The sequence below is a fragment of the Artemia franciscana genome, chromosome 8 (assembly GCF_032884065.1).
Source record: "Artemia franciscana chromosome 8, ASM3288406v1, whole genome shotgun sequence".
Taxonomy (NCBI): domain Eukaryota; kingdom Metazoa; phylum Arthropoda; class Branchiopoda; order Anostraca; family Artemiidae; genus Artemia; species Artemia franciscana.
The window spans coordinates 11,180,865-11,204,774 of record NC_088870.1 but is presented as its reverse complement, the minus strand read 5'-3'; the positions used below and the strand labels follow the sequence as shown (position 1 = coordinate 11,204,774).

At 35.3% G+C, this 23,910-nt stretch overlaps 1 protein-coding gene across 4 annotated transcripts in view; it reads right to left on the bottom strand.

Annotated features, from left to right (window-relative positions):
* The window catches only part of LOC136029979 (uncharacterized), a 152,900-nt gene that overhangs the window by 114,267 nt on the left and 14,723 nt on the right, over positions 1–23,910 (bottom strand). Inside the window, exon 3 of one of the 4 annotated variants that reach the window (XM_065708548.1) lies at positions 14,929–17,142. The exons of 2 other annotated variants lie outside the window; for them this stretch is intronic. In XM_065708548.1, the coding sequence (XP_065564620.1) occupies positions 15,923–17,142 (1,220 nt within the window). In that variant the 3' untranslated portion in view covers positions 14,929–15,922. Of the gene's footprint in view, positions 1–14,928; positions 17,143–23,910 lie in introns of those variants that run through there. One more of the 4 variants, XM_065708549.1, reaches the window with a different exon arrangement.

The window sequence follows — 23,910 nt, the reverse complement described above, 5'->3', positions numbered from 1 at the left end:
AATCCTAAACGATTAAAAATTAAAATGAGTGCTAAAGTTAAACCAAAAAGGACACAAATTACTGCCCATAGGAGTTCGACTAGAGTTCCGTTCTAACCGTAAACCAAAATAAAAAATTGTCGCTAAATAGAATCTGTAAACCTTAATTGTTGATGTTTCCTGTAATTAGTATATTAAACACTAAATAATTATACATTACACATTCAGTTCATTTTCAATATCTTTCCAGTCACCTTGATTTTTATAGTGGTTTTTTTTTGTCAGTATTTTGGAATTAATAAGATGAAAGCTATTTTCCTTGTAATAAGATTAGGGCATTAACGTTATTTTGTGTTAGGGCGAGATGCACAAGATTTCGGAAAGAAACTTAAAGACGCTTTAATTAAATACCAAAAATGAACGAATTGTACAGAAAACGTAATAATTGTAGGAAAAACTATAAAAATCACAAATACTAAGCCCAAGTAACATACAAGAAATTTATAAGAAAAAAACTAAAATTGTTTGTATTAAATGTATTTAATATACTTCAGACCAGATAGGAAACTTCATTATTTTTGGACATTGACGAAGAATGAGACAGAAATTTATGGAGGAAAAAATAATTTTCCTTGCCAATATTTTTTAACACATTTTTATTTATCAAACACGAAGATTTATCTATTCCAAATCAGACCAAATTATTTCTTCAAAATCACTGTTTTCATGCATTGAGTTCCTGGTAAATTCACTGTTCTCCCCCGATCCCTTCTGTGCGTTTTTTTTCTTGCTGTTCACTTCAACTCGACTCAACCTTCTTTATTTTCCTCTTTTTATTTCTTGAGACAAGCTTGAGTCCTTCGGTTGGCGGGCTGTTGTACATTTTACAGACACAGGTTCTCTGATTTCCATATTCCTTGCAACCCTTGAGTCTAAAATTTCAGGAAGTAAGGATTCATTCCAGAAGGCTTCAAGCTTCGGAAATATTTTTTCCCAGTAGTCTTTCGATCGGTGAACTGTAATTATTTCCCAATCCTCAATAGAGTTATAAACTATTAAGTGGCATACCATTTTATCCAGTATCTCGAGTTGGCCTTGTATCTGGGCGAAATACCTGTGATTTTTTTTAGCTGAAGACCTTCACTGGATAATTCAAGAAAAAATGCTTTAACTAAATTTTTTGACTGGGCCACATCATAAATGGTTTTGAACTCTGGTATATTATGCACCGTTTTTATCTCTATAGGTGTGCCATTAGGGAGCAGCCCATCTACAGATGCAGCAAGATACTGATACTGTGGATGCACACTGAGTCCTATTTGATCTCCCTTTACGACTTTTAAGTTGAATTTGTTTTCATATGCTTCTAGTGCCACTACTTCTAAATCTAAGCCCTTTTTCATTAGGGCAGAGCAGAATCTAGGTCCCAAGTTTCGAATTTGCTTAACAATTGGGGCAACTCTGGTGCTGTTTTTTCTGGTTGCAATTCTGTGGAAGTAACTACTAGTTATTCTCTTAGATCTTTCTTCAACCCAAGTGTCATTTTTGGATTGGCCCTTGGTACTGTTGAACAAACAGCTTATACTGGCAAAATCCAATTTTAAATTCTCGTCAGTATATTTTTGTATGGCCAAATTCATTTCATCAGAAGTCATGTCTGGCTTATTGCAATTTGGTCCATAGTCACGATTACCAAAGTTATAGTTTCTATTTTTTAACTTAGCAACGTGTTTTCCTCCAAGAGCACTATAATAACTGGTCAAATTACGTTTAGATATTACACGGAGTTTAGCCGTTTTATTACAATATTTTTTTGTTACGCTAGAAGGACTAAGCCCAAAAATATTTTTCCAAGCTAATTGATGCCATTTTGGACCTGAATTATAAGCAAGACTTGCTCCATGAACTCTTGCATGATATGAACCTCGTTTAGACCGGCTTATTTGCTTTCCTCCGATGAATTTAGCAACAACTGACATGTAGCTTTCAGCTAAGTTTGTAGTTGCGTCATTTCGAAGCTGCTCTGCTTTTCGACACACAATATCGACCTCTGTCATAACATCTTCAAACACGTGCAGGGGAAAATTATTCCACCGATCTTCTATTTTACTATTCACGGTCAATTCAGCAATCTTAGGACATCCAGAATCACATTTTGTGTGGTTTCCGAAAACATGGTACGGACCTCTTTTTAACAAGATTTTCAATTCTTCTGCTGTTCCATTATTTTCAGAATTTATTTTTATCGCACCCCTTAAATTTTTTGTCAGTTGCTGGATAATTCCTCGGGGAAGACATTTTGTGTACAAACCTTTTTTATTTTTGCACAAATTATATAGATGGGCTGTATAGTTTTTTGTGACGTGATTTGCACATTCATGTTTCCGTATGTTGGAACCGTAGGAAACACTTTGTTTTAGCTTATAAAAAACACTGGAATCACCGTCACCGATAAACTCTAAAAACTGTAATCCGTGCATCTCCTCACTGGAACGAAAGCCTTCAACTAGAATATCTGTTTCCATGCTCCTTGAATTTCCGTTATAATTCAGAAAGCAGAAATGATCTTTGGGAATTACTTTGGCGTTTGCAGAAGAAAAACATATATAACAGTATTTATTTTTTATGCCAACATATAACAGTTTTTTCGTAAATGCATCTATGATAACTGCAACACATCCTTTGGCCGAATAATCGTGTCCTTTGCTACGCTTATTCCAGCCTCCATCACATATCACTTTTGTCCAGTATGAGTCCTCCTTATACCTATCATCATGAATGGCTGATTTTAAGGCCTCTCGTCCATTTTCTAGCAAAATTTCCGATAAACTATTCATCCAAGCATTACCAAGCTGCCTTTCAATACGGGAATAAACTATTCGTGACATTGGTTTCACTCCAAGCACCCCGAAGAATTCACACAGTGTAGAATACCCTCCTCCACTACCCATGGCTCCCCAAACAGCCTTCGAATTCAAGCAGCCTTTAAGACTTGATTTTTTTTCGGAAAAAGCAACCTGTGTCTGGTCCGTAAAACTTGAAAGATATTCTTTTACGCTTGTTGCTGGACATTCTGGTTCACCTTTAATCCTCTTTTCCCAGTTACACTTATTACACTTAACTTTCAGTTCAGTTTTCAGGCTTTTCTTTTCTAATTGCTTTATAATCAATTTTCCGTGATCGCAACTGATTTTGTGTCTGAATGCTGAAATTACTTCAGCAAGGAAATACCTTAGATTCACAATGCAGTTTCCATCTGGAATTCCAGATAAGTCTATCTCAGTATTCGTATCGGGGCAATCAACACCGTAAGAACCACTACCGTTTCCCAATTTATTTGAATCGTCTATGCCAGGATTTGCTGAAAATTCTTCTGAAATTTTCGATCCATTTGACAAATTATCTTTATCTTGTTCTCCAAGCAGCACCTTTCTAAAAAAAATGAAAAGAACCATAGAAAAACAAAACAGCGACCCGGCTCAATAGTAAACGAAAGTCTAAAAAACGAAATTTTGATACTAATAAATACGTCAAAAGAATCGGATTTTAATTAAATTTAGTCCTACCCATCAAAAGATAAGAGCCTGAGAAAATTTGTCTTATTTTGGAAAAAAGGGGGAAACACGCCCTAAAAGTCATAGAATTGTTTTGCCAGAAGACTGATCAAGGGTGCGTGTTTATTTGTTTTTTGTTTTCTTTTTCCCAGGGGTGATTGTATCGACCCATTGGTCCTAGGGTGTCGCAAGAGGGCTCATTTTAATGAAAATGAAAAGTTCCAGTGCCCTTTTTAAGCGACCAAAAATTGGAGGGCACCTAGGCCCCCTCCCACTTTCATTTTTTTTCTCAAAGTCAACAGATCAAAATTTTGAGATAGCCATTTTCTTAAGCATAGTCAAAAAACATAATAAGATGTCTTTGGGGACGACTTACTCCCCCATAGTTCCCGGGGGAGGGGCTACAAGTTATAAACTTTGATCAGTGTTTACCTTGACCTGATGCCCACTTAATTGGACAATCTGTCTTGGCTTTTTCTACAATTGGCCATGACTTGACTTTTCCCACAACTATTCCTTTTAATTAAAAGTCAACGGTTGAGGGGTTTTGGCTGAGGGGGGGGGGGTAGAGGGGAGGGAGCTACGTTGAAGGATCTTTACTTAGAGGAATTTGTCACGGGGGAAAAGAAATTCAATGAAGGGGCATAGGATTTTCTAGCATTATTAAAAAAAACACTGAAAAAATAATAATGAAGAAGTTTTTCAACTGAAAGTAAGGAGCAGCATTAAAACATAAAACGAACAGAAATTATTACGCATATGAGGGGTTCATCTCCTCCTAAATACCTCGCTCTTTCCGTTAAAGTAATTTCAACTATATATTCTACGGACTTGGTGATTCTAGGGTCATTCTTAAAGAACCGGGAGAAAATTTAAGCTTTAGTGTAAAGAGCGAAGTATTGACGAAAGGGCAAACCCCCTCATATATGTAATACAAATATACAAAGTTCTAGGTGCTTTTATAAGTTACCAAAAATTGGAGGGCAACTAGACCTCCTCCCCCACCCCATTTTCTTCAAAATCGTCAGAACGAAAATATGAGAAAGCCATTTAGACAAAAAAAGATATGCAAATTTCGTTGTGCGGTTAGCCAAATCAAAACATGCATTAATTTAAAAACGTTCAGAAATTACATAAAAAAAACAGTTTTTTTTAACTTCAAGTAAGGAGCGTCATTAAAACTTAAAACGAACAGAAATTATTCCGTATATGAAAGGGGTAGTCCCCTCCTCAACGCCTCGCTCTTTACGCTAAAGTTTCTTATTGTTTTAAAAAGTATAGTTGTGAGAAAGAGTCAAACTTTAGCGTAGAGAGCGGGACATTGAGGGACTACCCCCTTTCATAAACGGAATAATTTTTGTTCGTTTTAATGTCGCTCCTTACATGCAGTTAAAAAAAACTTGTTTTTTTTTATTTAATGGACAAGAGGGAATGAAACTTGTATATGTAATTTTTACTTACCGGTATTTTAAATTCAGCCACCTTTTGTTGATAATTTTCTTCCTCATATCTCAAATGTCTTATTGACTTCAGTTGACAAGTCAACTAATCAGAGACACAATGCCTTGGAGGCGTAATGCCTAAAATTGGATAAGAATCCCGCCTTTTTTTCTATTGGCTGATGAACAACGCTATTAAGCCGGAAACAGGGGTAAAATAAGTAAAAAGTAAGCACATTTTGAAATTGTATTTTTCTGATTTTGCTTTCAAACTATTTATGATAGACATCAGAAATTTTCTGTAATGGTTGTAGATTATAAAATCTACATATGATCCAAAATTCTACCCTCTGGAGCCAACTTCATACCTTCTAGCAAGAAAAATGTTGAAAATTAAAAATAATTTTTTGCACCGTTAAAAATAAAAATATAACAATTCTGCAACCAACATTTTTTTTTAAATACTGGCAGGATGAACTAAAAAAAAAATCTACTGTCATTTCCCATCCACTAAATTTTTATTCACCAAACTAAAATAACTTGATTTCTTTTTTTTGCACAATAGGTAAAGCATATACAGAAAAAGTGAAACCAACATTTTTTTTCTTTTTAACTCGAGAGTCATCAAAAAAAAAATCAGTTCAAAATCACCAAAATCGCAGAAGTTATTCATGATTTTCGATCATAGGAGAAATAGCATTGGACACAAATTAAGACCATTAGCCTTAAAATCAGCATTAAAATGCGATTCTTTTGATGTAACTATTGTTATAAAAATCCCGTTTTTTAGAGTTTCGGTTACTATTGAGCCGGGTCGCTCCTTATTACAATTCGTTACCATGAACTGTTTGATTACCCATCAAAATCCAAACAGAGTTCATTGAAATATTGATCCTTTTTTCTGCGTTATTAGAAGTATTTTATTCATAAAAATTAACACTACAAACGAACTACAAAACGAAGTATGATTATGTAGATTGTCAAAATGGTGACAAAGGGGTATCACAATAATGGCTTAGATTATTATTTTGAACTAGCCAGAAGATACAATATGTACACTTTTAATACTACTTCTACGGGTACTGCAACCAATGACATTAAGGGCATTAAGCTGAAACGGGGGAGTTTCAGTTAAACGAAAAAACTATACGTATACAAGTATTAAAAGGGAATATAAGCAAAATCATAGGCAGCGCTGCTCTATCATAGCTGGTGATATCGTTGATATTTAAAGGAGCTAATTTGATTAGAAAACTAAAATTCTAGTACCCTTTTTAAGATTCAAAGTTGATTGGAGGGCAATCAACCCTTCTCTTTAGCTCACAATTTTCCAAACACTTCCAAACGAAATTATAAGATAACCATTTTGTTCAGCATAGCTGAACGGTCTTGTAACTGTATTTCTTTGGCAATTGCGTAGGTCAACCCCCATCCCCCACAGTTATACAATTTGTCCATTATGTTTAAAAACTAAATTGCCTCAAGATTAAATCAAAACGCACTGTGTCCATACTGGTTGTCAATAAGACATCTCAGCAATATCCCAAGAACAACTGAGGGTATTATTTAAAAACTTTCGAAGCTACTTCTATTACTCCTTCTGCTCTTACAATTTAACTAAATCAAAAGAGTGTAAGTGTGTCCAAGCTGTCAAAGAGCATAGATAGATTTTTTGAGAATGTTATTACGTTTTATTTTTCAGGTCAACTAGAGGAGATATAAAACTAAATTAAACACTACTATTTTTGTCCAGATTTTTAAAAGGGTGTATGTTGTCGAAAATCGCTGAAAAGTTTCTCCACCATAAAAATAACAGGCCAAACAACAAATTTCGAAAGAAAAACCGAAAAGACTTAAACAATTATTTTCCTTTTTCCAGAAAAAGACTATTTCAACATAAAACGAACAGAAATTAATTTAAAAAACTTTTTCGCAAAATAGAATTTTCAAAGAAAAGTAAAGAATTCCATTAAACCAACAAGAGCTAAGAGCTCATATGGCACTTGTGACGAGGCATGAAGAGCTAAGAGCCAAGAGATCATATGGTATGAGCTCTAGCAAAATTCTATGAATGAATAGATTGATTTAAAAGGAAAATAAGAGGCTTAAAGCCGGTCAGGATTTAAAATAAGAGCTCTGAGTCACGATGTCCTTCTAAATATCAAAATTCATTAAGATCCGATCACCCACTCGTATGTTATAAATACCTAATTTTTCTAATTTTTCATCTCCCTTTAGCCGCCCAGATGGTCGAATCTAGGAAAACGACTTTGTCAAGTAAATTAGTGCAGCTCCCTGACACGCCTACCAATTTCCATCGTCCTAGCACGTCCAGAAGCACCAAACTCACCAAATCACTGAACCCCTCCCCCCAGCTCCCCCAAAGAGAGCAAATCCAGTACGGTTCCGTCAATCACGTATCAAGGACATTTGCTTATTCTGTCCATCAAGCTTCATCCCGATTCCTCCACTCCAAGTGTTTTCCAAGATCTCCCCCTCCAACTCCCCCCAATGTCAAAAGATCTGGTCAGGATTTGTAATAAGAGCTCTGAGACATGAATTATTTCTCAATATCAAATTTCATTAAGATCCGATCACCTATTCGTAAGATAAAAATACCCAAATTTTCATGTTTTCCAAGAATTCCGGTTTCTCCCTCCAACTCCCCCCAATGTCACAGGATCTGGTCGGAATTTAAAATTAGAGCTTTAAAGCGCAAGATCCTTCTAAATATCAAATTTCATTAAGATCTGGTCACCCTTTCGTAAGTTACAAATACCTCAATTTTCAAAATTACCCCCCCCCCCAACTCCACCAAAGAGAGCAGATCCGGTCCGGTAATGTCAGTCACGTGTCTTAGACAGGTTTTCATTCTTCCTTTCCAGTTGCATCCTGATCTCACCGCTTTAAGTATTTTCTAAGATTTCCGGTTCCCCCCTAATAGAGCGGATCCGTTCCAATTATGTAAATCACGTAGACTTATGCTTAATTTTCCCACCAAGTTTTATCCCGATCCCTCTACTCTAAGTATTTTCCTAGTTTTAGGTTCCCCCTAGCAACTCCCCCCAATGTCACCAGATCTGTTCGGGATTTAAAATAAGAGCTCTGAGACACGATATCCTTCTAAATATAGAATTTCATTGAGATCCGATCACCCGTTCGTAAGTCAAAAATATCTAATTTATTCTAATTTTTCGGAATTACCCCCCCCCCCAACTACCCCACAGAGAGCGGATCTGTTCCGGTTATGTCAATCATGTATCTAGGACTTGTGCTTATTTGTCCCACCAAGTTTCATCCCGATCCCTCCACTCTAAGTGTTTTTCAAGATTTTAGGTTTCCCCCTCCCAACTCCCCCCCCAATGTCAACAGATCCGGTCGAGATTTAAAATAACAGCTCTGAGACACGATATCCTTCCAAAAATCAAATTTCATTAAGATCTGATCAACCGTTCGTAAGTTAAAAATACTTCAAATTTTTCCGAATTAACGGGCCCCCCACAACCCCCCCCCCCCCAGATGGTCAAATCGGGAATACGACTATTGCTAATTTAATCTGGTCCGGTCCCTGATACGCCTGCCAGATTTCATCGTCCTAGCTCACCTGGAAGTGCCTAAAGTAGCAAAACCGGGACCGACAGAACGACAGAATTTGCGATTGCTATATGTCACTTGGTTAATACCAAGTGCCATAAAAATAAGCCGAAATAGAATCAAATAATCTACCAAGCGTAAAACTACCAGAAATCAGCATTGATAAATAAGTGAAACCCAAAACGAACAGAAATTACAATAAATAACCGTGTCAAACTCAAAACAGTCAGAAATTAACATGAGAGGGCACAAAGCCCCTAAGCCTTCCCAAGGCCAGAACATAATTTGCACTTTACCAAAGAAAAAAATTTAAATGTTTTCACTTTTCTCAATCAAATCAAATATTAAAAGCATTTTAATGAATAAATATCAGCAAATATATATTAAACTGATAATGCAGACTCATTTGTATTTCTTCAGTAAAGTGGAAATCATGTTCTTTCCTTGAGAAGGCATAGGGGTTGTGAGCACTACTCATGTTAATTTCTGCTCGTTTTGAGGAGTCGGTATAAAATATAATTGGTATAAAATAAGCCAAAATAGAATACTAAGCGTAAAACTACCACAAATAAGCATTTATTTGAACAGACATAACAATAAATAACAGAGTCAAACCCAAAACTATCAGAAATTAACATGAGTAGGGCCCAAAAGCCCTATGCTTTCCAAAGGTCAGAATATAATTTGCACTTCTGCTCGTTTTGAGTTTGAATCGGTTATTTTTGTAATTTCTGTTCGTTTCGGGTTTCATATATTTATCGATGCTGATTTGTGGTATTTTTACGCTTGGTAGATTAGTTTATTCTATTTTTGCTTATTTTTGGCTTAATGAAGTTCTTTACTTTACTTTGAAAGATTTATTTTATGGAAAGTTTTTTTTTTAATTAATTACATAGTAAGGTAGACAATAACTTTGTGTCACAAAAACATACAAAAATATAAAGAACTGGCAGAGAAAACCAAGAAAAACAAGGTTCCGTAATTCAAAAATGAAAATCCTACGAGGCTTAAATTTTGTTGCGTTTTCAAAATTGCTGGCAGAGAAAACCAAGAAAAACAAGGTTCCATTATTCAAAAATGAAAATCCTACGAGGCTCAAATTTTCTTGCGTTTTCAAAATTGCTGGCAGAGAAAACCAAGAAAAACAAGGTTCCATTATTCAAAAATGAAAATCCTACGAGGCTCAAATTTTGTTGCGTTTTCAAAATTGCTGGCAGAGAAAACCAAGAAAAACAAGGTTCCATTATTCAAAAATGAAAATCCTACAAGGCTCACATTTTGTTGTGTTTTCAAAATTGCTACTACTTCTACAAACGACAACTCACCGCAACACCAACCTGCCTGGAGTCAACACAGCTACGTATGCTCCTCCTCTATCCTAATCTATTCAAATCCTCCCTCTTTACACGCTCGCAGGAAGATCCCATTTCCAGTAAATCTGGTTTACGACATCCTCCCACCCCAACCGCAGACAATCTGCTTTTCGTCTAGCCCTTGACGGTTGGCCAAAAAGGACAATCTTCGGCATTCCGTCATCCTTCATTCGCAGAACGTACCTTAGCCATATCAACGTTTATCTCATTATAGCCCTAGAAAGCGGGATTGAGCTATTCTTTTCGTACAGTCTGCAAATTCCAACAAACTGCTAGCAACAGTTGACGTTCTTCGTCATTTTTCTCCACTGTTCATTTCGGGAAGTTAATAAGCTAGAAAACATGTCAAGGGGCATTAGTTTTTAAAGTGCAGTCTCCATAACATTTATTTAGGATTCATTTTCATACCTAAATAAAGCATTTGTTTACTTTCATTCCAGTGACTTCCGAAAGATTTTCCAGGACCAATTCGTATGCCAGAAAACATGTCAAGGGGCATTAGTTTTTAAAGTGCAGTCTCCACAACATTTATTTAGGATTCATTTTCATACCTAAATAAAGCATTTCTTTACTTTCATTCCAGTGACTTCCAAAAGATTTTCCAGAGCCAATTCCACGCCCTTTTCATTTTCAGAGATAATAAAACAGGAAAAATCAGGAAATATCTAATGAAATTGCAAGCATGAATATTTCCAATGAGTTTTAGCTTTTGCGATATTTAGATACCACTAGAACCATTACATTTTAGTGAAAATAACAGTAGCACAAAAAGCAATACCAAATTGTTAAATATAAAATTTAATTTGAAAAAAAGAAAAAGAAGAAGAAAAAATTCAAAACATCTGTATACAGAAATTCAATCACCGACAATAAAATGCAAGTAAATGATACCAATCCACTCTACGCTACATAGGATCTGAATTCTACTTAAGTAAAAAGAATACACGCCACCTAATCCGTCATAACAGATATCTAAGACGCATTTTTGGTGATAAGATTTTATAATCATAGGGTCCAGCCCTTAAGGCGGGGGATGAGGGGAAAGACCAGAAAATGTTTTCAATATGGAAATAGGGTGTAAATATTGCATAAAAGCTTATCTTTAAGGCATAATTTCTCAATCCCATCAATAGGGGCACTTCAGAGTCCCCTTCTCGCGGTGTGAACTGGTATGATCAAAATAATAAAGCTAATGACGTCTACTCATGGGGCACAAAATTCTGGGTAATGAGTAAATGTATGGACCAAAAGTAACGTTTTACGAACATATAACCAGGTGTAGGACTTCTTCGAAGCAATAGAAGAAATGAACTAATAAATTTCAGAAGAAGAAAATACGTATTGGATTTGAATTAAGATAAATATCTTTAAAGTTGCTATTTTCCCAGTTGGTATAGCTCTGTGCCATGGTTTGTTGATTAAATCCCAAGGGGTTCTCCCCTTGTGGTCCCTGACGCCTGTACACTTGTTTAGATGTGCATTTTTGCTTTTGGCTTGCTTTGACTGTTTATTTAATATGCTTGCTGCTAATTTTTCTAGAATCCTGTCTGTTCTAACCATCAAGTGCTCATTAGCCCCATTTTTATCCTGTTTTGATACCTAGTGCTTTGCCTGCTTTTGAATGTTTTGAATGCTTTTGAAATTGCCTAATTTACTATTGACTGAGGACTCCACCCCTCCTCTGCATGTATGATCTATTTATTTGACAATTTTATTCTTTTTTTGTGACCTGACGTTATTGTTTGATCTGCTTATTTTAAACTATTGTATTTTAATTTGTTTGTGATAACTGACAGGACAGTTAGTAGTCCTGCCATCCCTTACTTAAATAACCGTAGAGTAAGGATTTTGGCCCTAGGTTTTGAAGGTCCAAACGAGACCAGTAAGTTGTTGACATTAGTTAGTAGAACAGTTATTACAGAAAAAAAAACTGTTTGAACACCTCCAAAATCCTGATTACAGGGGCCATGATAGTTCAACGGTAGAAAGAATTGGATCAAATGGCTCTATTATCATAATAGCTTTGAACCAATCCGTAGCTACTGCTATACTTTCTATCTGAGATATGGCAGTAAAATGGATGTGAGGTAAAGTTAGTGCTTGGTCCTAGCTCCAACCCCACTTTAATCAGAAACAGAAAAGGTATTGTATTCACCCCATTTGAGGAGGTCACCAATCCGGATGATTTTACTAGGGAGGTCCAAGGTGACAATAGAATCCAACAAGTGACAATGGCCTTCAAAAATCCAAGCCCGTTGGTTATTCCTTTGTTTTGCATCTTCAATCAGAATGTTCAGTTCCCACTGAAAATCTTTGTTTGGAATACAAGGTATACAGTTAAGCAGTTTATCCCCCGAGCAATACAGTGCCTCAATTGCCAAGGTTTTGGTCATACGAAAATGTAGCTCTTAGCCTGAACAACATAGTTGAAAACATAAAACAAAGAAGGATCAAGCCCTACAACCAGTAATGTCAAAAAATGACATGGAAACCCCATCTAGATGAGCTGTTGGTGGTCTCAAACAAAGACAAAACTCATTGCTGCTCTCTGCCTTGGAAGAAGTGGAGCCCCTTCAGCTTTTGCTTCAACTATTGTCAACTCAATGGTGACACCCAAGATAGAATATGGATCATTTATACATGGACCCGTTCAGAAATGTCTCTTCAAGAAACTTGACACAACCCTCCATGCAATTGTAAGAAAAACCCTTGGTTGCCTAAAATCCACCGCTAGTGCAGCTGTGTACTATGAAATGGAGATCCAGTTTCTTCACTCCAGAAGAAGATATCTTCTTGCAAGATATTTTGCAAAGAAGTTAAAACTCAAGAGCCACATTATCTTTAAAGGAATCATTAACCACCACAACCCTGATGTCTGCCCCAGAGATGTCCTCATTCCAGATTCCTTTGCCTTCCTGACACGGAAGAATTCGTGGAGAATGACATGCTGAATGTTAAATTGGAGAAAGGATTTTCCTGGGGCCTCCAAAGAAATTTGGGAACTTACTATCCTAAGATCAGCGGTGCAAAAAAGGAAGGCCTTTCCCAAGAACTGATAAAAATTATCTTCCTGGAGAAGTTGGCGGAATATCAGGACTAAAACCAAGTTTAAACAGATGGCTCAAAGATGAAAAAAAAAATGCAGTTGTACAGTAGTTATACCATCGCAGAGCCTTTCTCTTTCCTACCATTTACCCCCTTACCTGACAATTTTCACTGCAGAGCTTATGTCAATCAAGATTTCTCTTCAAGCCATATCACTTCAAAAAGACACCAAACATTGTTAGCACTGATTCACTGTAGGCTCTGGATCACCTTTTACAAGAACAAAACTAAGCAAAAAATGTTGTCATTGAAATTGAAAATTTGGTTACACAACTAGCGAGACAGGGTGTATCAGTTCTATTTATATGGGTTCCAGCCATTGTGTAACAGGAAATGAGCAAGAACACCAGGTTGCAAAGCAAGCCTCCCAATTGGGTCTGATCACTCACACTCCTATTACTAGTCCTGAATTCCTGTCTTCAATCAGTTCAAAATTTTGGAGGAAAAAGAGGCTTGGCTCCATTCTTTCTCAACCCAGCTCCTCGATCTCTATGATTGAAAGCAGCCTTCAAATTAAATGTACCTCACAATTCGTTTTACCTTTTCAATTTGCCTTTTCCGTCTTAGATGTGGCCGTGCAAAGACAAAATCAACCATATGCTAATAGAAAACAGCCCCATGTCCCATCTGTAATACATGTGGAGTGTGGGAAGACGCACGTCACATCATTTTTGCAGTAGAAAATATGAAAAAGAGAGAGAAATACTAAGGAATTGTTGCGAGAAGTCATTTAAAATGCGTTCTGTTCTGGGGCGTCACACTTTACTCCTTGGGCTAGAAGACCAAGCACAAACTAATTCTTCATTCTCATGATACTTTTTTTCCTCACACCCTATAAAATTTAGTTTAGAGTTATCCTGTTTACTATTTTATTTGTTTATATTATCCATATTTTATCTGTTTATACTTTTATACCTGGACGTATGAGACAGGTTATTACGTAAAATTGTATTATTTATGTTAATTGTGTTGTATATATAAATACAAAAATATACATATATATATATATATATATATATATATATATATATATATATATATATATATATATATATATATATATATATATATATATATATATATATATATATATATATATATATATATATATATATAAATATATATATATATATATATATATATATATATACATATATATATATATATATATATATATATGTGTACATATATATATATATATATATATATATATATATACGTATACGTATATATATATATATATATATATATATATATATATATATATATATATATATATATATATATATATATATATATATTAATTGATGTCAAAGCATAGTTGCATTATTTGAATTCCCGTTTTTAAACGTAGGCAATTGCTGAGGGTGAATAACCCCCTACTAATATCAAGAAAGTGATACATGACCAAGTTCAGTGAATATTGACAGGAGTGACACCGAAGCAAGCTAGTGATTACAGCAGGCAAAGAAAAATCGAGAGATACGAACGCATATGACCTATTGGTCTAACGCGTCAAACCACAAACAACAACAATAAATTTCAGAAGAACAAATTACGATTAAACTAAATACACTACAGTTATCTAAATAAAAGGACACAAAATTAGACAAAAAGCTAAAGCCTAAAGCTTATTCAGTTAATAAAGACATTTTGTTTTCTTTATCAGTTATAATGTTAATGCAGGAGTTATGCTTCTAATATATTATTTCTTACCTGTAATTAAAGACAATGAAGATGATAAAAAATGAGACCTTCCTAGGGGGAGGGCATAAAAGCCCACCCTAGTAAGTACAAATTCCCTAGATGACAAAGAAAACACAGATTGGGTAATGGAAAAATACCCTGCATTCCCAAAACAATATAGACTGAGTTCTAGGCATATGCGTTTTAAGAAAATTTATTGGAAACAACAGTCAATATAAAACAAATATATAACTTAACAAAATGCTAAAATCAGAAATAAACAACAGTTTTATACTTACTAATAGCAATGACAGAACACAAACAGGGTCAAATGTAGTATAAGAGTAATATATGAATTAAAAGTTCAAAATGTATCATGTCAACTAGAAATACAATAATAAATGTGTTTGTTAAACTCCTTTTCAAAATGGGAAAAAATTGGAATTTTAACTTAAACAACTCGAAAATCTATGAATATAAGTGAAAATAAGTGGCGCAAAACGGATTGGGTTTTACATAACATTTTAAATAACTGGGTTGTATGATCTAAGTTATACATGCATAAATAAAAAAATTGGTGAATTAAGGAGAATGAGCTGAAAGATCAGTTTACTTAAAGCCCAATTCGTTTCGAGTCCCTCGTTTTCACTTATATTCAAAGATTCTCAAAAAAAAATATTTTCTACATTTAAGTCCATTTTGAAAACGAATTCATAAATACATTTATTGTTTTCGGTTTTTTAGTTTTATTTTCTAAGACAAAAATTTGTTTTATCTAAAATTCGAACTTCAACTTACGGTACCACAGGCAAGAGTCCTTACCGCTTCACTATCAAGTCTTGTATAATAGTTTATTTAACATTTTTTGCAGTGTCCAATCACCAATTCATGCGGTCTTTTTAATCTGTACAAGGCGGAGTACAAAAAAAGGTAAATTTTGATGCTGCATTATTACACTATCACCGAAAGTGCATACTGATAAATTTGGAAGCGATTGGGCCTTCGAAAGTGGTCTGAAATGGCATGAAAATTTAACAAATGGATGTCATCAAAGTAAAAGTCGTTGAGTTGAGAAGAAAGAGTTAAAGACGAGTAAATATTAAAATGAAAACGCGCTTAAACCACGAATTATAGGTAAAGTAATTCATAAAATTAAAGTAAATAGGTATTACATACAAATATTCCCATTAATTTATTGTGAAGATGACTTGGAATCGGCAGAAGTACAGGTTGCTTGTTGTAAAATTTGAAGAAATCCCATTTTTACATCAAACTTCTGATGGACTGGTAATGATCGCAACGCTGGCAGAAGAGACAAAAGGAAATATTTATCTTCATCAATCTCTTCTCTCTTCGAGTCCGATGAAATGTTCAAACGATTATTTTCATATCCTCTACTTCGCATCACATCTTTCACATTAAGTCTTGTTTCTAGCTCTGCATTACTGTCTTCTCTATCACTTTCGTCATTACTAAACAAGTCTTGGTTTTTCAATCGATTATTCAATATAAACTTTTTATTGTTCCTTTTTATTTTATCCATTATCATTTTTTTGTAGTTTTGTTCTGATGTAATTTTTATATCTCCGCTTTCCAGTAATTTTCTATAAGCTTCTCCGTCATTTCCAAAGTTACATTGTCGTTCCTGCTGCTTCTTGTCACTGCTTACTGTAGCTTCAAAACGTAAATTATTTTTGGCACCAAGCCATCTTTCCACGCGTGGTCCCCTACCTTCTCCATTAAAAATACTACGGGATGCCTCTCGCTTCCTCTCGTTGCTTCCTGTTGCTTCAGGGCGCATAAATTTATGATCTACGGTATCTTTGATCATATAAGCTGATGCACCTTCAACTAGTCCTATTTCCATCAGTGACCTACTACCTTCCTCAGGTGATATTGCCCATTCTCTTTCGTTGCTTTCAGCAGCTTCAAAGCGCAAATTTTCATGACAGACGTTGTTCTTCATAATTTGCGGGGATACACCTTCAGCAGCTCCTCTTTCTCCTAAAGCTCTAAGAAATTCCCCATCACGTTCACAATTACTTCGTGATGCCTGTCCTGTTATCCCATTGCTTTGTGTCACCTCTAAATGAGAAATTTCGCAATCTGTATTATTTTGTGTCAGAATGTCTTCAGTATCATTTTCATCAGGTGAATATTCATCAAGATGTTCGTTTTTTATCAAAGTGCTGCTACATTCTTCGTCTCTTTCATGAATACTAGGTGATGGTGAATCAAAGCTTTCATTTGCAAATTTGTCATCTATTACCGGCAGGAGAAATGATAACTGATCAAAATGAACATATTTTCTTTTGAGTTTATTTCCGCTTCCATACATTGAGCTCATCTGCTGTTTTATTTCTCGTCGAAAGCAATCTTTTAAATTCCTCCATTTCTTTTGAACTTGTTCACCTGAAAAAATATAAAAAGAAGTTAGTTTATTAAACTATTTAATGAAACATATGAGTTACGTTTATAAAATACATATTTTGATGTCTTATATAGTTTTGTTCTCACGTAATAAAGTAACTTCGATAATAGGCTTCTAGTCATTATCTTTTTATCATTATTTTGTAACATTAAATATAAAAATTATATTCTCTAAATTTATATATATTATATTTTATTTATAAACTTTATGTTTTATATATTATTACATACTTTATTTATATATTTTTTAGATTGCTTCATATTTCATTATTTACTTTATTTATTATAAATCATATTTATTATACAGACCTATTATATTTTATTACCATATATATTATTATTTTGCAGTCGTTGTATATTTATTATTATTATGGCTTTCATATTTCTTTTTTTTATTCCCTTTTTTCGCTGTCAAAACCAAACAAAGAAATACAAGCTATTTTTCGTTTTCTTTTTTTATTTCGAGTTTATTTGAGTAGTTTGAAGTGTTTTGTTTTTTGTTTTTGGTTTTCAGCCTGAAATTGGGAAATGGCGAATTATTCATAATCAAACAATGCATCAAAAGTGTATCAGAGGCGTTGTTGTGGATAATCGGTGATGCGATGGCTCCTTGCTTTATTCCGACAAATATAGGGAGCTCACTATCCGGAAGTACATTTCCCAACTTCAAACGAACTTTTAGATGTGTATATTTGAATATGGGAGAATTATATCAAGACTAACACCACGACCATGCAACTCCAACATGGCCTGCGAGTGGATAAGGGAACCAAAAGCATTCTTAACATAGTGAATGAATGCTCCGGGAACCATAGCACCGAGAACCAGAGTGCTCCCAATTGTTTCTGTGTCTCAGAGTATATTACAGAGACTTCTAAGAGCATGGAAGCAACCTAAACAAGACTTGAACCCGAACTGGAATGGTGGCATAATACGCTTTTCTTTTAAGTAGTCAACAATCAGAAGCTCAAATATCTTTGCGATTGACACAGTCACTGGCCTATATGATGAAAATAATGATTTTCGATTGGGACAACCAATCCAATGCATAAACTGTCCGGAACGACACCATCGTTAAAAGCAATTTGAAAAAGTAATAATGTAAGGTGGTTAAAGAGGAGGTTACTTGCAGCGATAAAATGCACAGCACAAATACTGTCGGCGCCAGCCGAGATTTTCTCCTTTCAAAGCTTCAACACAGTCTCCTTATTAGCAGACGATGTTATTTAGTTTTTGAACAGAATCAAGCAACGAATCTATCTCAATATCAAAAGAAATTTCTACACTGCAGTTGGATTTTGCAAACTGACTTTTGAAATGGGCAACTCACTCAGACATTGGGATGCTATCGGGGCCCTCGTGGTTCTGCTTCCCGGAAATAAGACGAGACGTCAATATGGAATTAGGGTCATTTACAATCTTCTCGGCTGTAATCGATTTGACCGCCACTAGATGCTCCTGTCAAGCATTCCTAAATAATCTCTTAGAATAAATCCGGACCGCATTTACCACCCCGGTCCTTGGCCTCTCGCACTCGTTCCAAAGCCGCAACCACCTTGCTGTAGCACAGGCCGGCGCTAGAACTGGGTTACTAGACAACCTGTATTTCTCACTGTTGCAACGTATCCGCCTCACTGGAATTGCCACTTTATCAGCATATTTCAGTGCATATATTATTTGCTTACTGTATAGGTTTAGTTACGAATTTAACTTGATTTCACTTAGGTTGATACTTGGCTGTAACAGATGGTATGGAACCTTCAGTTTCAATAGGATCCGGTCGCAAGACTCACGAAATTCCAGTGCATATAAATTACTCCGCATCTTCTTCGGGAACCACTTGGGCTAAGTGTCATCATCTTTGGTCCCAACGAAGGGTATCAAATCACATATAGGGAGATGGTCACTGGTGGCCTGATTGTCCATTACTGTCACACATTGTACTGGGCTGCCTGAATACATTACATGGTCCAGGTTTGACGTAGTTCTAGTCTGTGATACACATTTAAAGTCCTTATTCTTTTTAATTAATGAGAGTGAGGGAGGCAGCATACTTATAATAGTTTCAGAACGCGGGCGTTAAGAACAGGTTAGATCACAATTAAAATCACCTGTGACAACACATCTATGGAAAAAACAGAGGGTCTTCTTAGCAAACTTCGCTAGCCTTTGACAAGCGGAGACGAAACGGGCCTCGGAGCCTTGGTCACCATAGTTAGTAGGTAAGTACATATTTATGACAGCAAGATCATTAAAAGCTGCAGTGGCAAAGCGTTCACTAACTTCTTGGGTTTGGAGTTGATACTTGCTTAGCACTGCTAGGCATCCGCTGGGGCAACCTCGGTTCTGCCGGCGAAATGCTGCTGAAGACACTGTGACAAGAGCGTTAGGTAGGTCTATAAGGGGCAACCGGTCACAGGAAAGAAAATGTTCATGAAGGCATACAATACTGAATGGCTCTCCCAGGAACTCTAGAAGAGGAAGCTTTTCACAAACCCCACAGTTTATGTTCCAGGGTACAATTGAAATGCTCCCGTTACTATCCATTTGTTGCAGAATCAGCTATACTGTTATGGGTTTTCTCGGACAACAATTTCTTATTTTCAGGGCAGCGAAGTGAACAGCAGTTATGCCTATTCGACTTAAAAGAGTCACAGTTAATACTTTCACACGGAGAATCGCACGAGCTCATATGCCCTGGATGAGCACAGTGAGGACAAATCATTGCGTTCTTACAGTCTTTTGCCAGGTGGCCATCAGCTTTGTGGCACCTGTAACATCTCCTGGGAAGGAACAGAAAAGACTTCAACTCTGTCCACTTCATATCCTATTTTTGATGGGTTTACGATTACATAATCCAAGTCCGCTTGATCATCGAAGAATGCCTTGAATGTCCGTGAGTGGTCACATTTTTCTGCCTGGCTACAGTTATGAATTCAAGAGCACAGATCATTCTGATATTCAGGTGGGATGTGATTAATAATTCCAATATATTGTTTCGACTTAATACTCACAGCTGCTTCTGGATCGGATACCTTGAATGATCTAGCTATCTTTTCACCTAAGGGCTTGTTGTTTGCGAGTACCTTATAAGCAGATCTATTTCGTCTGAGCTCGATCGTATTCTCATCCTGAGTTAAACCAAATACAGAGTTAATTATGTTTTTTCTTGCTTCTGCTGTAGATATTGACTTAGTCAAATATTTTACCACTACTGAGTAAAGAAGAGGTTTATATCAACCATCAAAGACACATTCCTCTCCTCTGGGGAGCAATGAAGCAGCAACTTTGATGTTTTAAAATCTAGACCCTTCAAAACAGGGATGTAAGAAGGGAGGCCTCGGGCCCGCCGTATCTCCACCCGAAATCCATAATTTTACCAAATTTTGACCGCTTCTAATTCAAATGATAAAACAAAATTAAAAAAAAAAAATTGATCAAAACAATATTTTTTCTGGTTAATATCTTTGCAAAAAAAAGCCTAACACTTATCTTCGTCATCTGTCAAATTTAAAAAATGTGAGATACGCCCATAAACTTGAGGTGTGACAATATATGTACTTAAGAGGTTTGTCGTTACTATTGGCATTTAACTTAAAACCTTCTGGTATATGCAATTTGAATTGGTGACTCGTTTTGGCATAGACAAACATTTTTTTTTTTGCAAAAAGCTTAGAGTGCTTGTGTTTGCTATCTGTAAAATTCCGAGAATGTGAGAATCACCCTTCCCCTTCGTGCATGATGATATGTTAATACATGTACTTCAGAATTATTTGAGTAGTCTTATGAGTCAAGCATTCAAAATACATATAACTTGAATTAATGGATTTTTTAGAACAAACAGAATTTTGCCGAACATTTTATGTCAAATAAGATGAAATATCAATTTATAGTAACTGGTCAAAACAGATTCGTCTGCTTTTTTCGGACTAATGATGTGCAATAAGTGTTATCCAGCCCACCAATCAGATCGCTTGTATTTTTTAGTCTTCCCTTGGAATCATGTTTCGTGAGCTCCCTAATAATCTGTCTTTGTAATTATAATAATTCTATATATTTAGAGCGGGGCAAAGTGTATTTTCCAGATTCTAGGGAGGAGCCAAATTTATTCTTCGTCAATTTTAGCAATGAAAATAGATGGTAATTTTCAAAATCTAGGGGGGGGGGGGAATTGGTGGGGAGAGGGGGAAGGACAAAAAAATAGGCGGCGTATTTCCCTCTCCCCCAATGCATGCTACTGGTGAAAACATGAACATAAAATACCCTGAATGCAAAATTTGTACACAGAAGATATAATATATAGTGGAAAGTGCTTGATTTTAATAGCCCAATTGATTTTAATACCCAGAGGGGGTATTTAGGTCAGTGCAATTATGTGAATTCAAAATTTAAAAGGTAATTAAATAGAAGGACAAACTATCAGTTGTTGAACAAACCTAGATAGGGTCGACAACCACTTTCCAGACAAATTTTAACAAGACATTTATTTAAGAAGAAAGTTTTTGGCCCAGACAAACAAAATTTTCAAAGATTCAAGTGCTGATATTTGAACTACTTCAAAAACTTTCATAGCTGAAATATTTTCTTTTAATGCTAAGAAAAGTAGGCCCAGAAACCAATTGTTTACCCAAGCCTACTATGTAGTTACCTACTGTTTATTTCTATTTTTGGAATATGAAATTCCTACACATAATAAGTTCATTGAAGATGTTAGCAGGTAATTATAAAGTAAAGTTACGTCTCGAAAGAAATTATAGAACATACACAAGCCTGTAGGCCATCCAAGGGAAATTATGTTTGATAAAAACATATAAAGAGAAAAGAAAATTAAAATCAGTGAATAAACCAAAACGAAGGTGATTTCCAAACAGTGGAAAAGAAGCAATGAAAAGACAAAGCAGTTATTTTGGCCCAGCCGTCCGGATCTCCCAGGCCAGATCTCCGCCCAGCCGTCCTCAGTGCTCAAAAAAGGGAGGAGCGTTTAAGAAAAGGGGGAAAAGAAAAAGAATAATATAAAACAAAAAAGGCTTTTCAAGTTAACTACATCAAAACAGAGAAAAGACTAACAAAAACCAAGCGATAACAAATGAAAGACCATTCAGATTGGGCGAGAATTCTGTCTCTAGCGATGACCCAATTTGTATATTGACAACAGTCTACTGGCCCAATTTGGGTTAATACCGTCAGTTATGATTTAAAATGAAAAGAAATGTTATTTGATTCACTCTATATTAAAAAATCCTGAACTAACTTATCCACGTAAAACTATCCACGATAAAAAAAATATCCACGATATCATTTAAAGCATGTATGTATGTATTTTTTAATTTCAATTTCCTCCATAAAAGATTGTGGTAAATCATTTACTGCGGAAACAAAATGGCCTCATAAAAGAAACAAAATGTAAATACATTCTAAGACCACTTAGATTTAGTTTTCGTTTTTTATTTTTTCTGAGCGCTGAAGACGACTTGGTGGAGGTCCTTGTCATAATATCTGCTTATTCTCGTTCAGTATTTTACCAGTGGCTGACACTACCCTAGTTTTTTTCGCCTATTTGATTTTAGTTTTCATTTATTTTTTTCGCTTCTTTGCTTCACACGTCAAAAACTAAATGATCTTGTGTTCATGGTCTTAAATGTGTTTGGGCTAGATTCTTGCTCAAGTATGCTCTCCTTGATACAGTTTACTTCAAATGTTGACTTTTTATTTAACTTTTTTGTTTCTCCCCTTTTTTTGAACACTGAGGGCGGCTTGGGGGAGGCCTTTGCATAGATACCTGTTGTATTTTTTAATTGCTTCTTTTCCACTGGCTGAAATCACCCTCGTTTTTTACTTTCAGCTGGGTTTTTTTCTTTCTCTCTTTGTATTTTTTGTTTTTGAAAAACACCATGGTCCTTGAACGTATTTACAGGGGAATTGGGGAACAAAATAAAAGGTTAACTATAAGATGGATAAACTTTAATGAATATCCCATATTTAACAGCCATTCTTGCGAAAAAATAGAGTTGATTTGATTTCATGACAGTTTTCATTTAATGGTCTGACTAAATGAAAAAGTGTATTTAACACGAACTTCAATTTGGGAGTGGGGAGATTAAAGTTCGTTTTTAGACCCACGAACATGAATTCTGCATGCTTTACCATGTTCATTCCCTTTTCTTTTGGAAAAGAATTCTTGAACCAGTCTTGGGAAGTGATTTTCCTTATTTATTTGGATAATCTTTAATTGTGGTCAATCTGACTCAAGTAATAAGTGCCAGTTAAGTGCTGCGCAGTTATATATGCGCATATAGTGCGCATATATAACTGCTCTATAGTTGATGTTTAAACATTTTGTCCGCCCAGTCATTTAAATATAAGGTACATAACATATACATAGCCCACTAAAGGCTACAGCATCACTTCCCTAATGCTGTAAACGTTATGTAGTTCGAATTGTGTCTTTTTTGTTTATCATAACATCAACAAAAAAAGAAGAAAATCACAATATTAATCTAGGTTATATGAAAGAAAAAAGTCTTTGAATAGGTGTATCTATGATTTTCAATTTGGTTTTGTTATTTTAGAAATCACATCAGTTTTGACAAACTGTTTTTCTTTGATTCCATTTCATTCAAAAGTGGAAGAAATTATGCCTAAATACACATTTAAAACGAACATTGGTAGCTTTCAAAGCAATCGAAGCCAATCGGTAATAGGAAATACTTTCGACTTTTTCGCGTTACCATTTTTTTACCTTCAGAATGT